The sequence below is a fragment of the Gossypium hirsutum genome, chromosome D07, assembly GCF_007990345.1.
Source record: "Gossypium hirsutum isolate 1008001.06 chromosome D07, Gossypium_hirsutum_v2.1, whole genome shotgun sequence".
In the NCBI taxonomy this organism is placed as follows: Eukaryota; Viridiplantae; Streptophyta; class Magnoliopsida; order Malvales; family Malvaceae; genus Gossypium; species Gossypium hirsutum.
In genome coordinates this window covers 8,394,747-8,420,659 of record NC_053443.1, presented here as the reverse complement: position 1 = coordinate 8,420,659, position 25,913 = coordinate 8,394,747, and the positions used below count along the sequence as shown (strand labels likewise).

Genomic DNA, 25,913 nt, shown 5'->3' with positions numbered 1-25,913 from the left:
TTATACGATTGAATGTACAAAAACAGAATCAGATCAAGCAAATCAGCACCAACGGAATCAACATCGTCGAAGCGCGAGGTGACGAGAAGGTCGGATTCGGAGTGAAGCACCGAGGCGAGAGTGTCGAGGACGAGACGTGCATGGTCCAAAGAGATCTCGAGGGCGTCAGCGAGGGCCGCCGAGTCGACTCGTTGAGTGGAGGAAGATACGAGCTTTTGCTTCAGAGAGGTTAGGGCCTGGAGTGGGTCAGTGAATAGAAAGGAAGGAAATCGGATGAAGGAACAGAAGAGAAAAAAGGGGATGGGGGAGGGCAAATCAGGGAGGTGATGTTCAATCGGTAGCTAATCTGGGCAAAGAGGAGGGAATAGAAATCGGTGGTTTTCACCGATTAAGAAGGTAATGGATTAAGTGCGTATTACCAATACATCAAACCAAACGACGTGTTATACCCGGATTAGGTGGGGCCCACCGATTAGGGGTGTATTGGCTATGCCAATACACCAAACCAAACAAGCTGTTAGTTGAGTGAGCGTCACTTATCAACTGAGTCCCAATTCAGTGGAGAAATTAAAAAAATATATTTATTTTTGTAAAATAAATTATATTATTATGAGAGCGTTTTTCTCTTTTCTTATCTTATAAATTAATAAAAAAAATATTCATGATAAAATTTAGGCTAGAAACGTCAAGCATTTAATTTTATTATTTCAGTCAAGCTTGATTTAATTTTTATATAAATTTTTAATAAGTATATTTATTATATAATTTTCTTTCATCAACAGCGGTAATGTAACATAAAATACAGATAATCCAATTATTAAAAATTGGAAACATTATTAATTACATTCACCGAATCTCCTTGATTGCCAAATTATGGCCTTAAAAAGAAATACTTTTTCAACATAATTTTCTTGTCCCCATCATCATCATCAGGGCGTTGCAAAAGGTGCGCTTGGCTCAATGAAAAATTGTTTTAATGTCCCTCCCCAAATTAAAAGATTCAATTTAATCCTTGTTAACTTTTAATTAAATAAAAACATTAATAATTTAATTTAAGTATTTTGTTTATATAAAACTTGTAGTTCTGGTCCCAAAATTTTATAATCTTATCTCGGCTCCTCCTAACTTCATCCTGATCATCATCAATGAAACAATATGGGCTAATTGAGGAATGCATTGAAGGTATAATAAACAGGGTTGTTAACAACTGAAGGAACAGCATTGATAAATTAGAAACGAGAATATCAAGTGATTGGATTCAATGCACAGCTGTAGGTTGGGCCCAATTGTAGGGGTGGGGGTCCATCCACATTGTATATATTAAACCACCAAGGGACCACATCACAACTGCTTATCCTTAATAACACTTCTTTAAACTCTATTAACCTCAAACCATCTCTATTCCTAACCCAGGATTTGGACCTCATTTTCATTTTTATTTAATTTGGCTGAAAATGAGAATCAAGAATGAGATGTTGAGATATTCCTCAAAAGTTTCAAGGATTCTGTAACACATGGTAGTTAGTTTGTTGAGGTTCCGAATTTTGGTCAACCTTCAACTTCCCATACACATCAAACAATGTATCTCAAATGGAGTCCCATCTATTCATGAATCACATTATTTGCTCTAACTAAAATTTAAGAGTTTAAATAAAAATATTAAACCTAAAAAATAAATTTATAGGGCAAACATAGAGTAAACTCAAACTTGAACATTCACGAATCGAGTTTGGCCCAACCCATTTTTTTAAAAGTCTAATATTTTATACCATGTTACTTTTATATATTATGTAATTTATAACACATAAAAATTAAATATACAATATTATATATATTATATACTAATATAATTTAAACATTAAAAAAGTGTTAAATTAACAATATATAAAATTTGTAAAAATATTAAATTAAAAATAATATAAATTTTTAATTTTAAAAAATAATAATATGAGCAAGGCCAGCAAGCCTAAAATGAATTTAACTATTTATAAATATGTGCAGACTCGGATAAAATTTTTAACTCATATTTCAAGCAAAATCGAACTTGAACGAATATAAAGTCTGACAATATCATACCTAAACCCAACCTAAATCTAACCCGACACCAGCCATGAACACCTTCAGATCAGACAAACCGGTCACACGAAAAACCAACCATACATCAATTCGGACAAAAGGTTAAACCAACTTTTAAATGAATTGTTTGGAACTAATTACACTAGACCAAAAAAATCGATCGAACCAATTTTTAATAATTCTTTTTATGGATTGAACTTATAAGACTTGGAACACCCTCTATCGAAACGAAACTTATCACATTCACTACATACACGTGAAAACTACATATTTAGAATATACAAGTATGTTTAAAAATAACATATCATAAATAATAAAATGTATAATTTAAAATTAATTAATAATAATACAAAATATGTATGATATTAAAATATAAAAAATTAATTGAGAGTAAAACAAAATTTTAAAACCTAAATACATCAAATTAAGAATCCTAAATGCATTACAATAGTTTATTATGATGTTGTCATCAATCTTAAATTCGTGTCAATTCAACTTGTGATATTAACTTAATCGAAAACATTATCAATTGATAGAAATAATAAAATATGTATAATAAAATTAAAAAATATGGAACAAAATAAAAAAAATTGATTGAGTAGTAAGATTAAAGTTTTATCAGTGCAAGTGGTATGAGTTTAAATCACAGCATATGTAATTTTTTTATGATCTTTTAAAAAAAATTAAAACGACTAAAATACCCTTAAATAATATAACTTAATTTAAATACAAAAGGATATTTTCACTAACCAAATTGGTTCCGTGTTGACTTGTAACACCAACTCAATCAAAAGCTTAAATAATAGTATAGATAAACAGATAGAAGAGTCCAAAATTGTATTAGAAGTTGTAATACTTGCACAATACCTGTACCTATGTAATTTTATTTTTTTTATCTTTCATGTCTGTTTTTACCATCCATATTCAAAATTCATTACTGCCTCTCTCAATAATATCTCAACTCCAAAGTTCAAATTTACGTTCTTTCCTTGGGAATACAATATCCCTTACTGCACCTAACACTTGATTATACCTATGTATATTTTTTAGTTTGGTATTAGAGAGATTTCAAGGATCAACTTATTTAATGCTTTCTATTTTCATGTTTGCTCTCATTCCAAGGTGCATAGGGATAACTATCATTTGAAAAGAGAGAAAAAGCAACAATTGTTGGTTGAAACGTCCTCGAAAGATTATATCCTCCTACTCATATTCTAACATACATCGGTGTAATTGAAGCAACATTTTAACTCATCGGAGAACAAATGTGTAAAGACACTAGAAAATGAATTGAGAGTTACCAATAAAAGGAAAGCCATCTCAAGTGTGTAGTATGAAAGGCCTAATGTTGGAACAAAACTCTAAGTGCAGCTCAGCTAACATCACTTAAAAAGATGCCAAATTGGAGGACTTACCATTCAAAATATCAGCATGGGAATTACCCAGCATGTAACCTCAAATCTTTTATAACCTGGGAATAGAATTCCCAATGCGGATCTGCCTCTGTGATAGCCTGTTGCCCAAATGGATTTTGCTCCACAAACTTCTGAACATTCTCTGCTACAGCTATCCGTTCAAGATAGTCCCGAATATCTCCTCCAGGTGCTGTTGCATACATTATTTAACAATGACAATTGTGATAAAATGCATACACAAGAATAAATAAAATGAAGGAATTAGGCACACTACAGATGACCGTCGATGCAAACTCTAATGCCAGATCTGTAACATGGACCAATATCATATACAGGTAATGATCTATAAAGCCGCTTGGGCTCAACCCCAGCCCCCTCAAAAAAATTTTGCTGAAATATGAGAGTATATCCAGTTACTGAAACATAACTAAACCATCACTAGCCAAATCTACAAAGTTATGGGCAAGCCAAACAACGGTATATCCATTGATCTTGCAGAAGTTAATGAAGTATTACCAACTGTTGAAAAGATCAGCTGAAAATGATTTAAGTCAATGATGTTTTCACAATACCTAGAAGATAAATATATATATGCATAACCGACTTGAGATAATGGCACGACAATCACATTAATATGATTACTGACTGCACGTACACTGTTCCATATAGTCAACACAACTTTATAACACAGTAATACATGCAAATACAATGACTCCATTATCGGATTTCCCTGACAAGAAAGATGTATTTGGACCCAACAAATTTATGATTTTAACATAGTTAAAGAGTAGGATTTACAGGGCCTATTTAATAAGATTCACTTTTACATTTTTCTCTTCTGTGAAAAAGGCCTAAAAGGTAAGATCAACAATATGCCCCCTGTGAAGGCTTATATACTACATCGCGGTCAATCTGTTTGTGTACCTTTAATTCCCTAAAACATGCTTAACTCATGTCTCACCTAATGAATGATCATCGGCATCCGTGTATTGATAAGGATATGGAAATATGCCAGTATTTGCCTACGAATGAAAAGATAGAAGCTAGCATAAGTATTAGAGCAGCATTTGAATTTCAACAATCCAAAGTGTTAAATAAGCCATATTCACCAAGTGAGTAAGCAAATAAAGGAAAACATTTAAAAACTCACAGGATTTCGCAAAGCCTTATATGGCGAATCATCCAACAATAGTGTGTTTGATTCATCATAGTCGCCCTTCCTCCAAGGAAGCTCGGGTAAACACCTGTCCCATAATTTTCTAAGTTCCTTCAAAACAAGCGGTTTCTCCTCATTCTCGAGGGTTTTGAATTTTGTAATTGTACACAGCTTTCGGTCCTGCAAGAAACCCATACCATGAGGCGAATAAATTATACACAGCACTAACATATTAATGTACTTACAAAAGAGAGAAGCATTTATAAAAAAAATTTCATGCCACTTTAGCCCACAAGAGTTTTGCATATCTGGCTTATATTCCCCCCAATAAAATACAAAACTTGATGAAAATCAGATTTATTTAGAACAAGAATATTATTTTAGTTAAAAAAGGAAAGTAACAAAGCTAGTTTGCTTAGGTTCTGTTTTATCTCTCGAGTATTTTGAGTGTGCATACTCGTGATTCAACTGGCTGGATTGGATAGATTTAGAAATGTTGGGTGTTACTATGTGTTAAGTACTATATCATTTAATGTTCCATAAGATATAGATGTATTAGTAGTAGGGTAGATATAAGCATATAGAATTGAACTTGGAATAATATACAACCTGTATACTGTATAGTTCAGCTTCAGTATGTCATTTATATTTTAAAAAATCACACATACTAATTAAAACCACCTTATGTGATTAACTAATCATTTAAATGTAGTTCATTGATTGAAGGCCATGCATACGATGAAAAAGACAAGAAAGAAATGATATAGACTAATTAGTTAACCAAAACTTTGGCAATTATCCCATTACTGGGAATAGTTAAATACCACAGGGAATGTTGCTTACCCAACAGAAAAACAGTTCACGTTTCCATTGTTTTCTAAGAAGAAGCCCAATCATCTTCGTCATGTTTCTACTGCAACAACAATTAATAGCAACACGGTCAAGGCATGGCATCATTCATGAAGGAGCATTACATTCTACAGTTCACTTATGTAACATAGCAACGCTTAAATAATAATAATAATAACAGTATAACTATGGAAGACACTTCTCAAGCAAAGGCAGGAGCATACTTTACTCTTGACGACCAGATTCCGACATTAAATGTCTTGAAGCAAAATTCGAGAAATTCAACACAAAACGGTCTAAAGAAAACTGTAAAGAAAAAAAGAAAACATGAGCCACAGTCGAAGTATAATTAATGGAAGACAAACAAAGATTTCAGATATTTCTATTTCAATTACTATTTATTACCTCCTTTCCCATCTACTCTAGTATTTGGCTTTCTTTTTGGTTGTTGAACAACATCTACAAGAATTCCATTCAAATCAAGCACAAGAAGCTTTTTCCTAGGACGCCAGACGCTTTTTCTTTGAAATGAAGAGTACAATGTTTGTGAGAAATTGTTCTCTTTAACATTAGTTGTTAGTGTAGCATTGTCTTTTACGACTGCCAAGTTTGAAGGAGAAGCATTAGCTGCTAGTGTAACATTGTCTTTTGTGTCAGCCAAGTTTGAAGGAGAAACATTAGCTGTTCGTATAACATCATCTTTTGTGACAGACAAGTTCGAAGGACAAACATTAGCTGCTAGTGTAACATCATCTTTTGCAACAGCCAAATTCAAAGGAGAAGGATTAACTTCTTCCATCTTGGTTTCTTTCTCAACATCCTTCGACTTCTTTCTTTTCTTTCTTTTCCTTCCTTTAAGATCAGATTCAATGCCTATGTTGTTGCCCAATGCTTCCCCTGAAGCCTGTGCAGGCATTGCGTGACCAACTGGTACTTCACCGGACCCATTTTCCCAACAACCAATTGTAGGCTCCTTCTCTCTATGCTCAACAGAAATCTGTATTGGGCCATTCTCCTGGACATGTTCTAAACCATCTCCCAATAGATTAGAAGACTTCTTCTTCTTCTTGTGATGGGTTTTTACCTTTTTTGATTTTTCAATAACTTCAGTTTCAGGCATAACAATATCTCCATCAACATGGGGATTTTGAATTCCTGAAAAATCACTTTGCTTATAAGTTATCAAAGAAATTTTGTTAGTATTTTTCGACTCTACAGTTTCAGATATAGAAATAGGATCCTCCTTTCTAATATTCTTTTCATTAATAATTTGAGGTTCAGTACACCTACTTTCATTTTCAACTTCATTACTGTCCTTGCCATTGCTCTTTGAGCTAATATCTTCATCCTCCATGACATTAAGCGTTGTCTTCTTTCCTTTCCCCTTCTTCTTCTTCTTCCTTTTACTTTCCGCTTGAACAGTTTGTTCATTCAATTGAGCCCCTTCCAGTCCAGGCTCCAAATGAGAATCACTTTTATTCTTTTCATCTACCAAAGAGTTGTCAACTTCCACAGATGTAGTCATTTTACTCTTCTTTTTCTTCCTCTTTCGCTTCCTTTCTGAATCAGCCGATTGTCCTTTCAATGGACTCTCCGAAACATTATTCCCCGGAGTCTGTACATTTGAATCTCTACCTGACACGGAATCATTCATTAACGAGTTCGGTTCTTCCTTCAATCCCGATGACTCCACAAAAGAATTTTCTTTCCTCTTTCTCTTCTTACGCGAACGACTCGATTGCTCTGCCCCTAAATCAACGTCCTCTGTTCCTAAACAAGCTGCTTTGTCAAGGGATTCACCATTTCTAGTTTCAATATCTCGTTCCATCCTCTGTTTCTTCAGTTTCTTCCTTTCAGAACGACTCAATTTAGCATCCGAGACCGATGACTCTGAAACATTTTTCACTTCCATTTTTTTTAATTCCAAGGTCGATCCTGTTTTCATTCACCGCAAATTAAAAATTAAAACAAATAGCGCAGAAGATTAAAGCTATAAAAATAAGCAATGAAGCATCAAAACAATCCCTTAAAAATGAGCGAAGGTAAAGGGGGAAATGTTTTAAAGAAGAACCTGAAAATAATGAGCAGCGCCGACCCAGAAAGTTGTTGCAGACTTTGCATATAGGGTTTTATTGTCATATTGTCTTCCGTCCCCAAACCCTAAACCCAATAATAAAGGAACTTGAAATAATGATTTATCATTAAATATTTTAAAATTTTAGGATATGTTTGAAAATTAGAGAGTTGTTGAATAAAAGTGTAATTATTATAGTAGCAATTTTACTCTTTTGTAATTATAAAAATTATAATTTTTTAGATGTGTTTGATTGATAACGAAATACAATTTATATCATAATTTCCTTTTGCCATATAAAAATTATTGGTATAATAAAAATAAATTTTAAACAAGTAACAAAAATTAAAATTAATTATCATATGTATTATGTTAGTTTAAAAAGTATTCAATAACACGATTATTAATAAATATAACAAGAAAAACAAACCTCTTATTTAATTGTTTTAGTGCATATTTGTTGGGTTATACACTTTATTATCATTTGAATTTGAATCTACATCATTATGATTATCGAAATTTTCTTCTTTTATGTAGTTTTTGAAGTATTAGGGCTAGTTTGGCAATGCTTTAGAAAAGTGTTGTAGAAAAGTGCTTTTGAGAAGTGTTTTTGGAAAGTTTGGTTTAAAATTTGAGTGTTTAGCATTGCTGTCAAAAAATACTTTTGAAAAATAAAATGTCCATTTTAGACATGTTATTATCAAGTAACAAATATGCATTTAAATAATATTTAAATTAGTTAATATTATTATATTTTAGTAAAAATATAAAAAAATTATTATAACTTGGTGTTAATATTTTAATATATGAAATATAAATTTTAAATATTTTTAAGCAATAAATATTAATTATTTATAACATTTAATTAGAATATATAAACTATATTTTAAATATTTAAATATAACCATTAAATATTTATAATTAGTATTTTAAAAAATATTTTTTATTTTTAATTAATAATTTTAACACATTTGTAATTAAGCACCAAGAAAAAGAAAAGAAAAGTACTATGTTATTGAATGAGTGAAAAAGTAATTAAGCACCAAAAGTACTTTTGGGAGAGGAAAAACTAAAAATTTCAGCCAAAAGTAACTTGTTTAGCACAGCTTTTCTTCCAAAAGTACTTTTGGAGTCAGAAGTATTTTTTTTAAGCAATGAAGAACAGGCCCTTAATCATCTCGGTTTCACATATGATTGAAGTTATGCAACATCCTAGTGCAATCAAACATTGTTTATTTTTTTTGATACTTTACTAACGTGATGTTTGATGTTGTTAATATGATAAATATTTTTTTACATTGATAAATGTATTTTCAACCACATTTCAAGGCATTGAATATCACATATTAAATAGTTCGCGAGCTATCTTTTATGCCTATGTCTAGTATCATTCTTTCAAATGGTATCCTACTGTAATGGCCCAAATTCAAAGTTGTCGGAATAGTGGTTTCGTAACCACAAATCCGATTTAAAGATAAATTTATTTTAATATTTTTGAATGAATATTGATATGATAGGAAAATCGTATGAAAATATCGATAGAAAAATTTTATCGATTTAGTGGTTAGTTAGAAAAAGAAATTATTGAAGAAATTGGGTAAAAATAAGGTATCGAGACTTTGATCTCGTAAAATCGAGTCAAAAATAATTTTATAAATAATTATGAAATATTAGTAATATGGTATAAAAATGTCGTTAGAAAATTTTAATGTTTGGATAGTCAATTACGTAAAAAGGACTAAATTGAAAAGGTGTAAAAGTTACTAGAAGGATTAAATAGCTCAATTGTTAAATGATGAGGGACATAAATTGCAAATAATCCCAAAAGAAGATATTTTGGGCGGCATACGTTGAGAAAAATAAGGAGAATTGAAGAATTAGGGGTAAAATTGAAATATTGCAAAAATTACTTTAAAAGTTAGGACTAAAGTGGAATTATCTAGATTTCTATTCATTTTTTTTTGCATTCTCATCAGCCAAAAACGTCCTAAGGGTTACTTCAAGCTGGTTTTTCATAATTTTTGCACCAAGTGAGTTAATTCTTGCCTTTTTCTTGTAATTTTTGTGTTTCTAAGACTTTTACAACTAGGTCCTATTACTAAATTCATTAGTTTTTGATTTTATGAATGAATTTGAAAGTTTCTATGAATATGTGCTGAAAGTTTATGATGAAATAGCATGAAATTGAAGCTTTAATTTGTTTATGAGATGATTTTATTAGGTGACTTCAATAGAAATTGATTTATAGGACCTAATTGTGAAAAAGTTTGGAATTAAAGTCTAATGCTAAAATTATGATTTCAAAAGGTTATAAAGTAGTTTAAAGTGATGGAATAATGTGTTAATTTAGGAAAAATCAGCTCAATTGAGAGGTTAATTGAGCAAGGATGAAATTATCATTTATTGAAAGTTTAGGGAAAAATGGTAATTAACCTCATGCACTAAAACAGTTTGGACAGCAGCAGTAGGTTAACTTTGAAAAATCACCAAAAATTGTAAAAATTGAATTAGAGGATGAATAAAATATGAAATTAAATCTTATTGAGTCTAGTTTCTTATAAAAGAAATGGTGTAAGCAATGGAATTGTAAATCATGAGATATAATAGGTTTTGTGAGACAATGTCAGAATGAATTCTGGTTCCCCTGTTCTGACTTTGGAAAAATCATTAAAAATTGTACAAAAATTATTATGAGTTATACTTTATATGGTTAGAATCCTTGATGAGTCTATTTTCATAATAAATAAACGGAAACATCATCCGAATTCTGTACAATGAGATTCAATGGAATTGTAAATCATGAGATATAATAGGTTTTGTGAGACAATGTCAGAATGAATTCTGGTTCCCCTGTTCTGACTTTGGAAAAATTATTAAAAATTGTACAAAAATTATTATGAGTTATACTTTATATGGTTAGAATCCTTGATGAGTATATTTTCATAATAAATAAACGGAAACATCATCCGAATTCTGTACAATGAGATAATTAATTTTTAGTGAAGAGGGGTCGGAACTATCAAACAATGAAACTGGGGGAACTTTAAAGAATAAAATGTACTTATTGGATACACAAAAAATTCTAAAAATTTTATGGTAAGAAGATATGTGAGTCTAGTTTCAGGGAAAATTAACGGATCTTAATTTGGAGTTTTTTAGCTCAAGATATAAATAATTTAGCGACTGTGACTCAGTAAGACAGCTTTGAATGCACTATAAATAATAATGGAATTTTAGAGAATGTTACATATGAACATGAAATGTATTATATTAATGATTAAATTTATTTATTTAGATCCGGAAAATTCAAATACGAAGCTAGATCAAGGAAAAAAAAAAGTTCGAGATTTGATACGAGCCAAGGAGGTGACACTCAAAGGGTTGTCTTTCCTAGTGGTCCAATCACTCGAAGCAATGCACGACAATTAAAATCAAAGATGAATGCTTTTGTCCAAGACTTTGTTGCGACAAATTTAATTCATCATGTTCGTGACATTGATAAATACGGGAATGCAATTCACTGGACCAATCTTGGAATAGTAAAAGCCCATAAATTGGTGGATTAATTTTTTATGTATCTTATTATTATTTTTATTTACTTAATTCTCATTGGTTGGGACACATCATTTATGAGTTAAGTAATTTTATTGGTTAGGTTATTATTTATTTATTTTCTTAGATAATTTTAAAGAGTTTTATTAGGATTCAATTACTCTTTAAAGAGTTTTTATTAGGATTCAATTACTCTTGAAAGAGTTTTATTAGGATTCAATTACTCTTGTAATTTGCCTATAAATAGGCTTGTTTTCTACACATTGAGGGAGGAATAAAAAGAAGAGTATTTGTTTTCTTTCAAATTTGTGTGAGGCAAATTTTTTTAGAGTAGAGTGATTCTTCTCTTGCTATTTAGTTTGGAGTTTGTTACTTTTCGAGGGTATTTCGGAGTTGCAAGTATTCAAATTTCTTTCCCGTTCATCGGTGTTTCTAGAGGTTCTTCTTCTAGGGGTTTCGTAGGGAGCCGCTCAATCATTGGCGTTTTTGGTTACAAGTTAACCAAGGGTTCCATAGGGCAAATCTATCCTTTTTATTTATTTATTATTTAACTAATTTTATTTATTCTCGTTTTATTTCTAATTTGTGTTTCTCTTGTGTCTAGATCCGGGATTCCGCATCAGTTGGTATCAGTTTCAGGTCATTCGGTGTTATTTTTGAAGCTAAAATCATACCTGAAACGAGTCAAAATATCAAAAACACTTTTCATCGATTTCGTCGATTTAAAAAAATTAGTTAATAAAAAAAAGCAAAAAGCGCAAAAAAAAAGTTGAGAAAAATCTAAAAAAAAAAGCAAACAGCGCAAAAAAAAAGAGTTGAGAAAAATCTTTAAAAAAAAAAGCAAACAGCGCAAAAAAAAGTTGCCTACCTCTCATACGTAGGTTTCTTCTTTTCCTATTATTTTTTTTTTATTTTTTTTTCAAAATTGAATTTTTTCCTTCTTCTTTTCTTGACTCAAGTATAATTAAAGCTTTAATTTTTTTTGAAAATCTTAAGACACCGAACGTTTCTGATTTTTGTTTTTTTTTAAATTGGGTAAAGTTTTCTTAAGTTTTCTTTTTATTAAAGCTTTTCTTTGACTCTAGAGTTAGGGATCGTTGCAGGTCTACGTTTTTTTTCTCTTACGCTTTCTAACACATTGTTTCTTCTTGTGTTAGCAGATATTAAAGGCACGCATAATTCCTTCATCCGTGTAGCCTCCATTACAAATTGCATCGTCAAGTTTATTGGCCTCTTAAAGCAATTAGGGCCTTCATTGTTTCTTTGACGTTTGCACCTTCGTTATTTGATCTTGATTAGTAACCCTCTCCAAACATATTTACAAGTTTTGAATCATTCAGAGAGTTATTCTTTTGAGAGCTAACGAGTGAGGTTATTATTATTTTTTCTTTCTTGTGCTTGTTTGTTTGATCTTTCACAGATACCATGCCGCTCACTAGATCCCAAACTAGTAAAAATGAAAAGGATGAGCAAAAAATAGAGAATGATCCTTTGGTCGAGTTGTTACAAAAAGAGATGAAAAAATTGCAAACTCAAGTCGAACATCGCATGACCTAGATGTTACAATAGCAAAGGGAGTATCTTGATACAAAACTTACAACTCAAGAGAGATACATTGCCGATAATTACAAGAAGTTGAATGAAGCCTTTATAAGCCGATCAAATTCGCGAGATCGAACTTTTAAACGAAGGGAGGACCATGTTTTTGATGATGACTTTGAGTCCGAGTATGTACCTAGAGAAAGGGTGGAACGAAACAATAACACCCCCAAACCAAAATTTCCTTCTTTCTCAGGGAAGAATGATCCTGATGCTTACCTTGATTGGGAGGAAAAGATGGAAGCAGTCTTTGCTTGTTACAATTACTCTGATGAGAAAAAGGTAAAATACGCTATCGCTGAGTTCATTAATTATGCACTAACATGGTGGAATCAATTATGTAAAAGCAAGATTCTTTATAAAGAACAACCTGTTACTACTTGGGTTGAAATGAAGCGCATCTTGCGAAAACGGTTTGTTCCACCATACTATTATCGAAAACTCCATCAAAAACTCTAACATCTTGTTCAAGGAGATAGATCTGTGGATGACTACTACAAAGAGATGGAGACTATTCAGATTAGAGCCAATCTTGTTGAAGAGGCTGAGGTAACTATGGCTAGATTCCTTGCCGGCCTAAAGCCTGAGATTGCAAATCGAGTTGAGTTACAACACTACATGGATGTTGAAGAGATGCTTCAAACCGCACTCACCATTGAAAAGCAATTACGAAAGAAATGGACACCGATGGGTGCTAGTTCAGTTTCTAATCCTGCTTGGAAAGGAAATTGGCAAAAACAAGATGATAGATTGTGGAATGGGAGAGATGCACGGTTCAAGCCAAATGAGCCTAGAACTTACTCCAAAGATAGAGGTATGCCTAATTCATTTAAAGGTTCTACTTCTACTAATCAAGCTCCATCTTCTTCTTCTACTTCTCCTAGTGCCATTAAGCAGCCAAAAGATATTACCTGCTTCAAATGCCAAGGAAGGGGTCACTATGCTCGAGAATGCCCTAATAAAAAGTCATTGGTGATTCGAGAAGATGGCGAGGTTGATTTTGAGTCTGATAACGAAGATGAGATGCCTCCTTTGGAAGATGCTGATGATGTGCATACTCATGATAAGTACGAAGAATACTTGGAGTATGGTGAGAAAGCACTTGTTGCTCGAAGGGCTTTAAATGTCCAGTTTAAAGAGGAAGGGCGCGAACAAAGAGATAACATTTTTCACACGAGATGTTTGATTGGTGGATAGCTTAGTTCATTGATCATCGATAGTGGAAGTTGTACCAATGTGGTGAGTTCTTCCCTTGTTGAGAAACTTGGCCTACCTTGTGTGAAGCATCCAAGGCCATACTGCTTGCAATGGCTGAATGATAGTGGGGAGGTAAAAGTATCTAAACAATGCTTAGTTTCATTTTCCATTGGTAGATACTCTGATAAAGTTTTGTGTGATGTTGTTCCAATGCAAGCTGGGCACATATTACTTGGACGGCCATGGCAGTTTGATCGACGAGTAAATCATGATGGGTTCCTTAACCAATATACCTTTGTGTTCCTTGGAAAGAAGTTTACTTTGGCTCCACTTCCTCCTCAAGAAGTCTACAATGATCAACTCAAACTTGCTAGTGAGATGGGTAAGGGAAGTGAGGTAAAATCATTGAAAAAGGCTGAGAGTAAAGAGGCCATTAGTGTTAAAAGCCAACTTAAAGGCCCAACATTGGTGAGTGATTGCACACACAAGTCACGAGATGAGAAAGTGAGTTTATTCGCTAGGTTTCGAGATATCAAATTTGCTCTTTGTACAAAACAAACATTTGTAATAATTAGGTTTAGGGAAAACTTTGTTTTGACTAACCCTAATACACATTTGCCTAGTTGTTTTGTTGATCTTTTGCAGGATTTTGAGGATGTATTTCCTTCTGAAATGCCTAAGGGATTACCTCATTTACGAGGGATTGAACATCAAATTAATTTTGTGCCTGGTTCGAGTATTCCGAATAGACCAGTCTATCGAAGCAATCCTGAAGAAACTAAGGAGTTGCAAAGACAAGTTGAAGATCTCTTAGAGAAAGGGTTGATTCGTGAGAGTCTAAGCCCTTGTGCGGTTCCTGTACTTCTCGTCCCAAAAAAGATGGTTCTTGGAGAATGTGTGTTGATTGTCGTGCTATCAACAAGATTACGGTAAAGTATCGATATCCAATTCCTCGATTAGATGATATGTTGGATGAGCTTAATGGTGCATGTATTTTCTCTAAAATTGACTTAAAAAGTGGTTACCATCAAATAAGAATGAAACAAGGTGATGAATGGAAAACTGCTTTTAAGACTAAGTATGGCCTGTATGAGTGGTTAGTCATGCCATTTGGCTTAACTAATGCTCCTAGCACATTCATGAGATCAATGAACAACGTACTTAGACCTTTTTTAGGAAAATTTTTCGTTGTGTATTTTGATGACATACTGATTTATAGGAAAACTTTGAATGATCATGTTGGGCATGTTAAATTAGTATTGGATGTGTTAAGGCATGAACGACTCTTTGCTAATCTTGAAAAATGCACATTTTGTATGGATAAGCTTGTTTTTTTGGGTTTTGTGATAAGTTCTACAGGAATCCATGTGGATGAGGAGAAAGTAAAGGCAATTAAAGAATGACCTATCCCTAAAACTGTTTCTAAGGTAAGGTCTTTCCTTGGGTTAGCCGGTTTCTATCGCAGGTTTGTTCGTAACTTTTCCACAATTGCTTCGCCTTTGACTGCACTTATTAAAACGAATGTATCTTTTCATTGGACAAATAAGCAAGAATTAGCATTTAATGAACTTAAAGATAAATTATGTAATGCTCCTATTCTTGTTTTACCTAATTTTGAAAAGACTTTGAGATTGAATGTGATGCTTCTGGTGTATGTATAGGTGCCGTCCTCATGCAAGATAGTAAACCACTAGCCTACTTTAGTGAGAAACTTGGTGGAGCACATTTGAACTATTCGACCTATGATAAAGAGTTGTATGCCTTGGTAAGGGCATTAGAAGTTTGGCAACATTACCTTTTACCAAAAGAGTTTGTGATTCACACTGACCATGAATCACTTAAGCACTTAAAGGGACAAGGTAAGTTGAACAAGCGACATGCGAGGTGGGTTGAATGCATTGAATCTTTTCCTTATGTTATAAGGTATAAGAAAGGTAAAGATAATATTGTGGCTGATGCTCTATCAAGGAGGTACACTTTACTTAGTACTTTGCATACTAAGTTATTAGGTTTTGAGTATCTTAAAGATTTATATGCCACTGATTCTGATTTTGCAAGCATTTATGACGCATGTGAACATGGTGCATTTCATAAATTTTATAAGCATGATGGCTATCTTTTTCGAAATAATAGACTATGCTTACCAAAGTGTTCAATGCGAGAATTGTTGGTTCGAGAGGCTCATAGTGGTGGTCTTATGGGTCATTTTGGAGTCACTAAGACTTATGATGTTTTACATGAGCATTTTTATTGGCCTAACATGCGAAAACTTGTTGAGAAAATTTGCTCTACTTGTATTACTTGTAAACAAGCTAAATCCACTGTGATGCCTCATGGTCTATATACTCCTCTTCCTGTTCCTAGTTCACCTTGGACTGACATTTCAATGGATTTTATAATAGGTTTACCAAGGCAAAGCGTGGACGAGATAGCATCTTTGTGGTTGTGGATCAATTTTCTAAAATGGCTCATTTCATTCCATGCCATAAGACTGATGATGCAACCCATGTTGCCGATCTATTTTTCTTTGAAGTTGTGAGATTACATGGAATCCCAAGGACTATCGTTTCCGATAGAGATGCAAAATTTCTTAGTCACTTTTGGAAGGTGTTATGGAGTAAGTTAGGTACTAAATTACTTTACTCTACTACATGCCACCCTCAAACTGATGGTCAAACCGAGGTGGTAAATCGAGTTTTGGGATCTTTGCTTAGAGCCATAATAGGTAAGAATGTTAAATCTTGGGAAGAATGGATGCCCTATGTTGAGTTTGCTTATAATCGTTCTGTTCATTCTTCTACAAGTTTTACTCCTTTTGAGATTGTATATGGCTTTAATCTACTTACTGTTTTAGATTTGCTTCCTTTACCTTTGAATGAGATTGCTAATTTAGATGGTGAAAGGAAAGCTGATTTAGTGAAAGAGATCCATGAGAAGGCTCGTAAAGCCATTGAGAAAAAGAATGAGTCCAATGCACATCGAGTTAATAAAGGGCGAAAGCAAGTCTTGTTTGAACCTAGAGATTGGGTATGGGTGCATATGAGGAAGGAACGATTTCCTTCTAAGAGAAAGAATAAACTTGAAGCACGAGGAGATGGACCATTCCAAGTACTCGAGAAAATAAATGACAATGCTTATCGCATTGATCTTCCTGGTAAGTATAGTGTTAGTGCTACTTTCAATGTTTTTGATCTTTCTCCTTTTGAATTTGATGTAGGTTCAGATTCGAGGACGAATCTTCTTGAAGAGGGGGAGAATGATACGAGCCAAGGAGGTGACACTCAAAGGGTTGTCTTTCCTAGTGGTCCAATCACTCGAAGCAATGCACGACAATTAAAATCAAAGATGAATGCTTTTGTCCAAGACTTTGTTGCGACAAATTTAATTCATCATGTTCGTGACATTGATAAATACGGGAATGCAATTCACTGGACCAATCTTGGAATAGTAAAAGCCCATAAATTGGTGGATTAATTTTTTATGTATCTTATTATTATTATTATTATTTACTTAATTCTCATTGGTTGGGACACATCATTTATGAGTTAAGTAATTTTATTGGTTAGGTTATTATTTATTTATTTTCTTAGATAATTTTAAAGAGTTTTATTAGGATTCAATTACTCTTTAAAGATTTTTTATTAGGATTCAATTACTCTTGAAAGAGTTTTATTAGGATTCAATTACTCTTGTAATTTGCCTATAAATAGGCTTGTTTTCTACACATTGAGGGAGGAATAAAAAAGAAGAGTATTTGTTTTCTTTCAAATTTGTGTGAGGCAAATTTTTTTAGAGTAGAGGTGATTCTTCTCTTGCTATTTAGTTTGGAGTTTGTTACTTTTTGAAGGTATTTCGGAGTTGCAAATATTCAAATTTCTTTCCCGTTCATCGGTGTTTCTAGAGGTTCTTCTTCTAGGGGTTTCGTAGGGAGCCGCTCAATCATTGGCGTTTTTGGTTACAAGTTAACCAAGGGTTCCATAGGGCAAATCTATCCTTTTTATTTATTTATTTATTATTTAACTAATTTTATTTATTCTCATTTTATTTCTAATTTGTGTTTCTCTTGTGTCTAGATCCGGGATTCCGCATCAGGATTGGTAGATTTTTATTTACGAACAAGTATCGAGGTAAGTTCGTGTAACTTGAATTATATTCTTAAATGCTTGAAATGTTTGTAATTGTTGTGAATATGAGTTGTATGTTTATTGTATGATAATTCATGAAGTATTGATATACTTGATGAAAAGAGGAAATAAATCCCGGTTGAATGAAAGGAAAATTCGATGGATCTCTGAAAAAGAATTGATGGTAAAAAGGATCTAGCCCGGACGGGTGATCCTATCCTGATATAGCCCTCCCGAAGAATATGTGGAAAATGGATTTAGCCCGGACAGGTAATCCGAATTAGGGTCTGAATTTAGCCTGAACTGGTAATTCAGATCCAAGCTCATTAGAGTAATTGTCAATGCAGGGGATTTAGCCTGGCTGGTAATCCCGACAATACTCTGTGAGTTTATATTACAGGGGATTTAGCCTGGACTGGTAATCCCGCTGCAAGGATGAGGTTCGCGGGAGTGTGCTCTCTGAAATGGAAATGTGCACACATGAATATGAATTGACGGACCCGAAATTGTACACTAAAGTGTACCTCTGAAAATCCATCAAAATTCCAAGTAGTTCAACGGGGTAAATATGGAAAAATAACAAGGAAATGGAAATCATGGTATTGATGAGCTCATCAATCATGGTATAAATTATTGATACATGGAAATTATTGGACTAATTTGAATGTTGAGTTTGTGCATGATAGGGGAATAATGTATGGAATGGGTGTATGAATGTTTATTACATTGTATGGAAAATATTAGGTAAGTATAACTCTTGTTACATGAGCTTACTAAGCACAAAGTGCTTATCCTGTTTCTTTTTCCCCTGTTTTGTAGTGTTAAGAGCTCGGAGGTCGGATTTGGTCGGAGAAGCATCACACTATCAACCTCAAGATCTCGGTACATAAAGAAACTTATTTTGGAAATCAATGGCATGTATAAGCTAGTAAAGTAGATGTTAATGTGGAATGAATGTATGGTTAGCCATTAATATGGCTAACAAATTTTGGTTTTGGTATGTGATAAGATTACCTTATGAATACGGTAAATCTATATTGAAAATATTTTGAAATGGATTGGTTGTGTTGGATTGGTCTCGGTTTTAAAATTTTAGGGAATAGTAGATATTTATAAACGGGTTATATTGAGTTAAAAAAAATTATTCAGTAAAATCTAGTAATACCTCGTATCCTATTCCGGCGACGGATATGGGTAGGGGGTGTTACACCTACTCTTCCATATAATGCAATAAAATATTTTCTATTTGCACAACTAACATCGACTTTATAATATTTGAATTTACAATCCAATTAATCTATCACTTTAATTATAAAAACTTAAATATACTTATTTTTTATAATATGCAAATTAAGTACAAAAATAATATAAAATCTATAAGGTGTAACCTTTATAAGAAAGGCTTTATAAATTGTCCAAAAATAAGTTATGATTAAAAAATAACAATAACATTTTCTCTATAAATAAGTATATTATTTTTATAATATATATATCATGAACATTGAAATAATAGATTTATTGGCCATAAGTTTTTATACATAAATATATTATAGCACTTTTATAGCATGTAAATTATTTTTTATAATAAATTTATTGATCATAACTTTAGAATTTCCTGGGATTTAAATAATATAAATTTTTTTCATAACTTTACAAAAGTTATGCTGTCAATGGATAGAGCATAAATAGGGTTGTAGTTGTCAGTGGTTATGTGGGCACGACAACGAGTTATTCTCATCAAAAGAGGATAATTTACAAAACTCATACACAAGCACGAAGAAGAAAAACACATTGGCGTTTCATTATAATCAAGTAATACATTTTATTCATCACCACCAAAAGCGGTGACCTTGTTGTTATAACTTGTGACAGAATTGGGGTGTAACAAATTATACTAACAAGGTCAATGCCTTCGGTGAAGATGGACAACACAATTTACTTGATTATACTGGAAGACCCATTGTGTTTTCCTTCCTTGCACTTGTGTATGGGTTTTATGAATCATGCTTATCTGATGAAGAGAATCTAGTTGTCGTGCCCACATTAGCACCGTCAACTACGACCCCGGTTATGCTTTATCCTTTGATAATCTCTGAAACTTGAAACCTTAGTTACACTTCAACCCGAGATGGTACAATCACCGTCAACTTAGACCTCGAGTTGTAAAGCGGTCCTAACTTCTCAGGTGATGGCTTTAGTGTGTCACTCACGAAAGATATTGGAGGAAATGTAGAAATTGTGAACTCAATGACTTTAGTGTACCACTTACAACCAAATCTAATATTCTGGGTTAAACAGCCCCATAGACCCAACCAAGGAGTTATTGGCGGAGCATACTGCGTAGACTTGAGACAAATAACCTGTGACTGTGAGAGATTTCAAAAGCTTCGTTATTCATGCACGCATACAATTGCGGCATGTGCCTCAGCACGTGTAGATTGCATAACCTATGTTGACGAAGTTTACAATCTTTAATGCGCGTATAATGTTCGAAAATCTGAATTCCCACTTGTCCCAGATGAAAACATGTGGCCGCTTACCTCGTATGGTCCTTTTGAGTTGGTGTCGGATAAGAACTCATGGCGTAAGCTAAAAGGTTAGCCAAACTCAACTCGAATACGAGACAATATGGATATTCAGAAGCGGGGAGACACGACAAGGTTATGCAGTTACTGTAGGAGCTCAAGGCATACGAAGCCAACATGTCCATACAACCTGGAAACATATTGAAGAAAAGCTAATTAAAAGACTAACTCATGCAATGAAAACACAAACCAAAGTTTTAATCTTTTTCCGTACCTTTTGAGCAATTCTTTGCTCTCTCAAAATATTGTATTGAACAAATGGGCGGAGAAAAAACTTAAATGAAAAAGTAACAGAAATAATTGTAAAATTTAAACTCACAATATGATATGGTACAAAACAAACCAATAATAAGCAAATTTCGTATATTGTAAATAAGTGTACATTTGGGAAAGAAAACAAAATATTCAATTTGAAAGTATTACAAAAAAATATATATAATCATCGGCATCCCGAATGTCTATTGAGTATTTGGTTGAAAATAATGAAGTTTAGAGGGATTTATATAAAAAGATTATTGGCTTTTGGAATCATTTTAGTCATTAGAAAAGTTAACATTGAAATTGTTACCGAAAACACATTTTCAAGAGAGAAAATAAAAATGCATCCTACTGAACGCAGTTTCATCTCTCTCCAAAAATAACGTACATAAAAAATAATAATTTCTTAAATAATTTTATAAATAATTTTTTTGGGCATATTTGTAAAATTCTGCCCCACCCAATTTTATTCTCGGTATTGATTTTAAAAAATATATATAAAATCAAGTTAATTTTCTTATTTGCAGTAATTTTATCTTGGATCTTATATAGAATAAATTTGATATATATATATATATTAAGATTTATAAATAAATTAAAACTTAAAATTTCAATTTAATTAAAACGCTATTCAATTTTTTTGAATATTTGTATATAATTATTTTATTTAATATATTTTTAATTAATTAAAAACACTAAGTTTAACTTAACTAATAATATTAATTCCTTTAAAAGATAATATTATTACATTTTATTTGAATCATATCATTTCGTTCCTAATCTTTTTTTTGTCACAATTTACTTATTAAATTGTTTTGAGAACTAATTTTGATGCAAATTTTCTTAATTACTCTTTTGATTAATAATAAACATTTACTTTATATTAATAATATTCCAAAACATTTTCCGTTAAAGTGAATTATACTTGTAGTAATTTATTTTTTGTCATCCAACAATTAATATATTTATTTATTTTTATTTAATTATTTAATTTTGTTATTTTTGGTCATCACCTAGTTAACGGTGGCAACTTTTAAAGTTGTCATAATAACAATTTTAACTCTCAACACTTATACATTGTGTCAATTTAATATTGATTATGAAAAATCTAACCCTAAACATTTACACATTGTGTAATTTAATTTTTTTTACAGTTTTGTTTTTCTTTGTGATCTTTTCACCTAAAAAGCTAAAAAAATAAAATTATCAACTAAAAATGATTGAAAATATACACATAAAAAATCCAAGGTAATAATTTTCATATTTTCTCATTCATTTAAAATTTATCCTCAATGCAAAAAAAAACAAACAAACCATATTACACAATATGTAAATGTTAAAGGTTAATTTATTTTAAAATCAAGACTAAATTGAGATAATTTATAAATATTGAGTGTTAAAATTACTATCAATATTATCCAAATGATGATTAAAAAGGACAAAATTAAATTATTAAGTTACCATTTACGTAATTAAATTACCAATAGTTGAGTGGTAGTGAGTACCACGTAGTTTCCTCTTATCGAATAGTAAGCGGTGGAACCAATAATTTAGGCCTATTTTATTTTCTTTTAAAATTTAAAGAAATTATTATTGAATAAAACAATTGAAAAATAAAATCTAAAAAATCCCACCCATAATTTACCTTGTTCTCTGCTTTCGTTTCAGATTCCAGATCTGATCAAAGAACAACCAATCAAACAGGGTGAGAAGCTAAACCTAAATTTTTCTAAAAAGGAAACCGATGCTCAAATTTCTTTTCATTTATTTATTTCTGTTTGTTTCCTGAGAAAATCCTGATTGTATTCGATCTGTTTTTTCCGCTTTATGCTCTAATAACATGGCGTTATGCATTCGCGAACTATATTTTTTCCGCTTTATGCTTTGACATGGTGTTATACATTCCGGGTCGATATTGTATGATGAAACGTTAGGCATTTGGCTTTCTTTTTCTTTTTTTCTTAAATCTTCTTGAAAATGTTTTTGAATCTCATTTATGTAATTGCATCTGGCTTTTTTAGATCTTTTGTTGATGATTTGCTTGTTAAGTTTCACATCAAACTGAAATTTTCAGCTCAATGTGAGACTTTGAATCAGATTGGATTTGGGTTTACTAGCGGGCTATTCTTGATTAAATGACATTTTTTTAATGGGAATCCTACTGCATTATGTGTTGGATTTTACCTAATCTAATCTGTAATTAGTTTCATTTCTGAAACTTGAATTGAAGTTTGGGATTTTGTAGATAACCATGTTACTTTGGAAACATTAAGTAAATCCATGTCAGAACTCACTTTGAGTCCGAGCAATATACGTAAATGGTTCTTGTTAATTTTTTTTTCAGTTTATAACTATAGATCTATTGGTGTTTACTGGAATATTTGTTTCTTCATGAATTAGTTGCTTAGAAGTCCCAAGTTAGAGAACATGGGTCGTGGAGTCAGCAGTGGTGGGGGACAGAGTTCTTTGGGTTACCTTTTCGGGAGCGGAGAAGCTCCACCTCCGAAACCAACCAATGTCATGAGTACTGGCACCACCAGTAGTGAAGTTCCTCAGAAGCAGATTGAGGTTGTGAAGGAAACCGTGCAAAAACCGACCACTGCTTCACCATCATCGGGTGATGCTAAGGAGATCCCTGCAGGTGTTCCAGGGAGCAAAACGAACAACTATTTCCGAGCTGATGGCCAGAATTGTGGCAACTTTCTTACGGTAGAACACTAGTCTCAATTCTCTTTAAATGGTGACTTAGTAATGTTTAATCAAATGTCTGCAGTTGATCTACATAAAGAATTGATGAATTACATTTTGCTTAAATTTCACCATCTATAATATCATACTCACTTTCAAAAATGATGCTAATACTTTATGATTGTCTATATCTCATATATAATTAGAACAGAAAGAAAAAATCACATCTGGCAATTATGTTCTGCTTTGCAGTTTGCATAAAATTAAAATCATATGCTGAAGCTCCTAGATGAGTTCATTTGACATAAATGATTAGGAAATAATATGTAAGGATTCAGGAGGAGCATTTCCTTTTTTTCTTTTCTCTAACTAGGAGTTTTGAGACTAATCCCTGTTGGGCCAAAAGTGTATAAGGTAAAGCCCTCTCAACAAGCGTGCTTCTCATATTGGATTTTTGAGTCTCTCTATTTTTTCTGCGTATATTTTCAATCAAATTTTAGCTAAGAAATTTATCTTTTAGCTTTTTAGGTGAAAGGGTCATAAAGAAAAGCAAAATTGCAAAAAAAAGACCAAATTACACTAAGTGTAAATGGTATGATTTTTCATAATCAAGACTAAATTGACATAATGTATAAATGTTGAGGGTTAAAGTTGTTATTATGCCAACTTTAAAAGCTGCCATCGTTAGTTAGATGATGATAAAAAAAGGATAAAATTGAATAATTGAGGAACCATTTTGTGACTTTTCATAGTCAGGTGACCGAAAAAATAAATGTACTAATAGTTGGGTGACCAATAGTTGAGTGACTACTATTATAGTTGACCCTAAGAAAAAATGTTTTGGAATATTTAATATACAGTAAATGTTTATTAGGGGTGAGGTCCTCACCACCTCAACTGACTGTTGGTTGACCTCTGTTTATATTTAATATAAAGTAAATGTTTTGGAATCATAATCTATTGTAGGGAAGTTGACCTCTGTCGCCAGGGGTGGATCCAAAGGGTAGGATCCTCGGCCTGGTTAAAAAGAAAAAAAAATCATTTTGGCCCCTTTTAAGAAATAATAATTCAATTTTGATATTTTTAACATAAACTCTCAAGTTTTATAAATTTATCTTGACCCTAACACAAAATTTCTGACTTCATCCGTGTTTATTACTAAATTATGAAAGCTTGGGTCAGGGAATTGCCAACTTTACATTGTTTTCCCTTTCTTCGGTTATATGATTTAGCGGTCTGAACTTTGAGTGCACCAGTATCATGTAGGGATATGGATATGAATATCCGTATGCTGAGATCAAAATTAAATTATAAGTTTTATCATCGTATTAGCTTATAATTTTATAGTTTCTAGCATGCCCCTCAAAGGGTTTTCTTATTCCTTATGTTTGGCAAAATCATGCATGCATCACACATGCTTATAACATTCATGCTTAAAATTCGATACCATTTATTTTCTTTGAAGTAAGCATAAACTAAATAGTTGGATAACTTTGTCTGGGCAGGAGCGCCGGACAACTAAGGTTCACGCAGCGCCTGGCGGTGGGTCTTCCTTGGATTACCTGTTTGGTGGCAGTGAGAAGTGATATGTGAGATATTAAATGTTGGAACCACTGCTTATGGTTGTCCTAAAAGGTTTGGGACAGAAAATATTTAAGTATAAACAATATGTTGGTTTCCCTTCCATCCTGGACTTTCTGGAAACTTCAAATTAAGCTTTTTCCTATCTAAGCAACTGCTTACTATTAGCTAACCATGCTTATCCAATCCTTTCATCAAGTGTTATAAGTATCTTTTATCATATATTAAAGTAATATATTCAAGCAAAAATGGAAACTTGCTTACATGGGAGCGCATATTTGTGATAAAGTGGTATGTTTTATCGATTTGAATATTAATGTCTGCTGTCTAAATTTTTTTAATTTTTTAAGGGTGTTTTTAGTTGGGTGGAAAAGTGAAGGATTGAGAGGAGGAAATGGAAAATTGGGAAGAGAATAATTTGAGTGTGCTAAGGAATATAAGTGAGAGGAAAGAAAATAGGAGGAGGATTATTTTTCATCTTAATGTATTAAAATTAATTTTTTTTAAATTGAAATGATAAGAGGAGAGAAAATGAGAAAGAAGTATATGCTAGTTTAAAATTATGTATTTTTTAAATGTTTTATTTTGTTTTGTTTTAATTTTTAATTCTATCAAGTAATGGTTCGAAAGAAACATTTTTGTTCTTTTATTTTTTGTTTTTCTTATCAAGCACACTTATGGAATGACCTATTTTTCTATTCCTTTAATTTTTTTCCCACTCTACCAAGAAAAAATTTAGGGTGTGTTTGTTTTGGGTAG

At 32.3% G+C, this 25,913-nt stretch overlaps 2 protein-coding genes across 5 annotated transcripts; one reads left to right on the top strand and one right to left on the bottom strand.

The window, feature by feature from the left end:
• Nucleotides 1-3,246: 3,246 nt before the first annotated feature.
• On the bottom strand, nucleotides 3,247-7,708 carry LOC107953487 (uncharacterized). 4 transcript variants are annotated; one of them, XM_016888809.2, is made up of 8 exons: nucleotides 7,568-7,664; nucleotides 6,787-7,431; nucleotides 5,902-6,651; nucleotides 5,721-5,802; nucleotides 5,491-5,560; nucleotides 4,642-4,827; nucleotides 4,453-4,513; nucleotides 3,247-3,681 (listed from the first exon to the last, which is right to left on the bottom strand). In XM_016888809.2, exons 2-8 carry the CDS (start codon nucleotides 7,406-7,408, stop codon nucleotides 3,515-3,517), a joined length of 1,938 nt encoding a protein of 645 aa, XP_016744298.1. In that variant the 5' UTR covers nucleotides 7,409-7,431; nucleotides 7,568-7,664; the 3' UTR covers nucleotides 3,247-3,514. The 4 variants fall into 4 exon arrangements, with proteins under 4 accessions (XP_016744298.1, XP_040953276.1, XP_016744296.1 ...); XM_041097342.1 differs by having other exon boundaries at nucleotides 5,491-5,557; XM_016888807.2 differs by having other exon boundaries at nucleotides 5,902-7,431; nucleotides 7,568-7,708.
• Nucleotides 7,709-22,246: 14,538 nt separating this feature from the next.
• On the top strand, nucleotides 22,247-25,417 carry LOC107953489 (protein SPIRAL1-like 3). The gene is made up of 3 exons (XM_016888810.2): nucleotides 22,247-22,590; nucleotides 23,286-23,594; nucleotides 25,079-25,417. Exons 2-3 carry the CDS (start codon nucleotides 23,313-23,315, stop codon nucleotides 25,157-25,159), a joined length of 363 nt encoding a protein of 120 aa, XP_016744299.1. The 5' UTR covers nucleotides 22,247-22,590; nucleotides 23,286-23,312; the 3' UTR covers nucleotides 25,160-25,417.
• The last annotated feature ends 496 nt before the right edge of the window (nucleotides 25,418-25,913 follow it).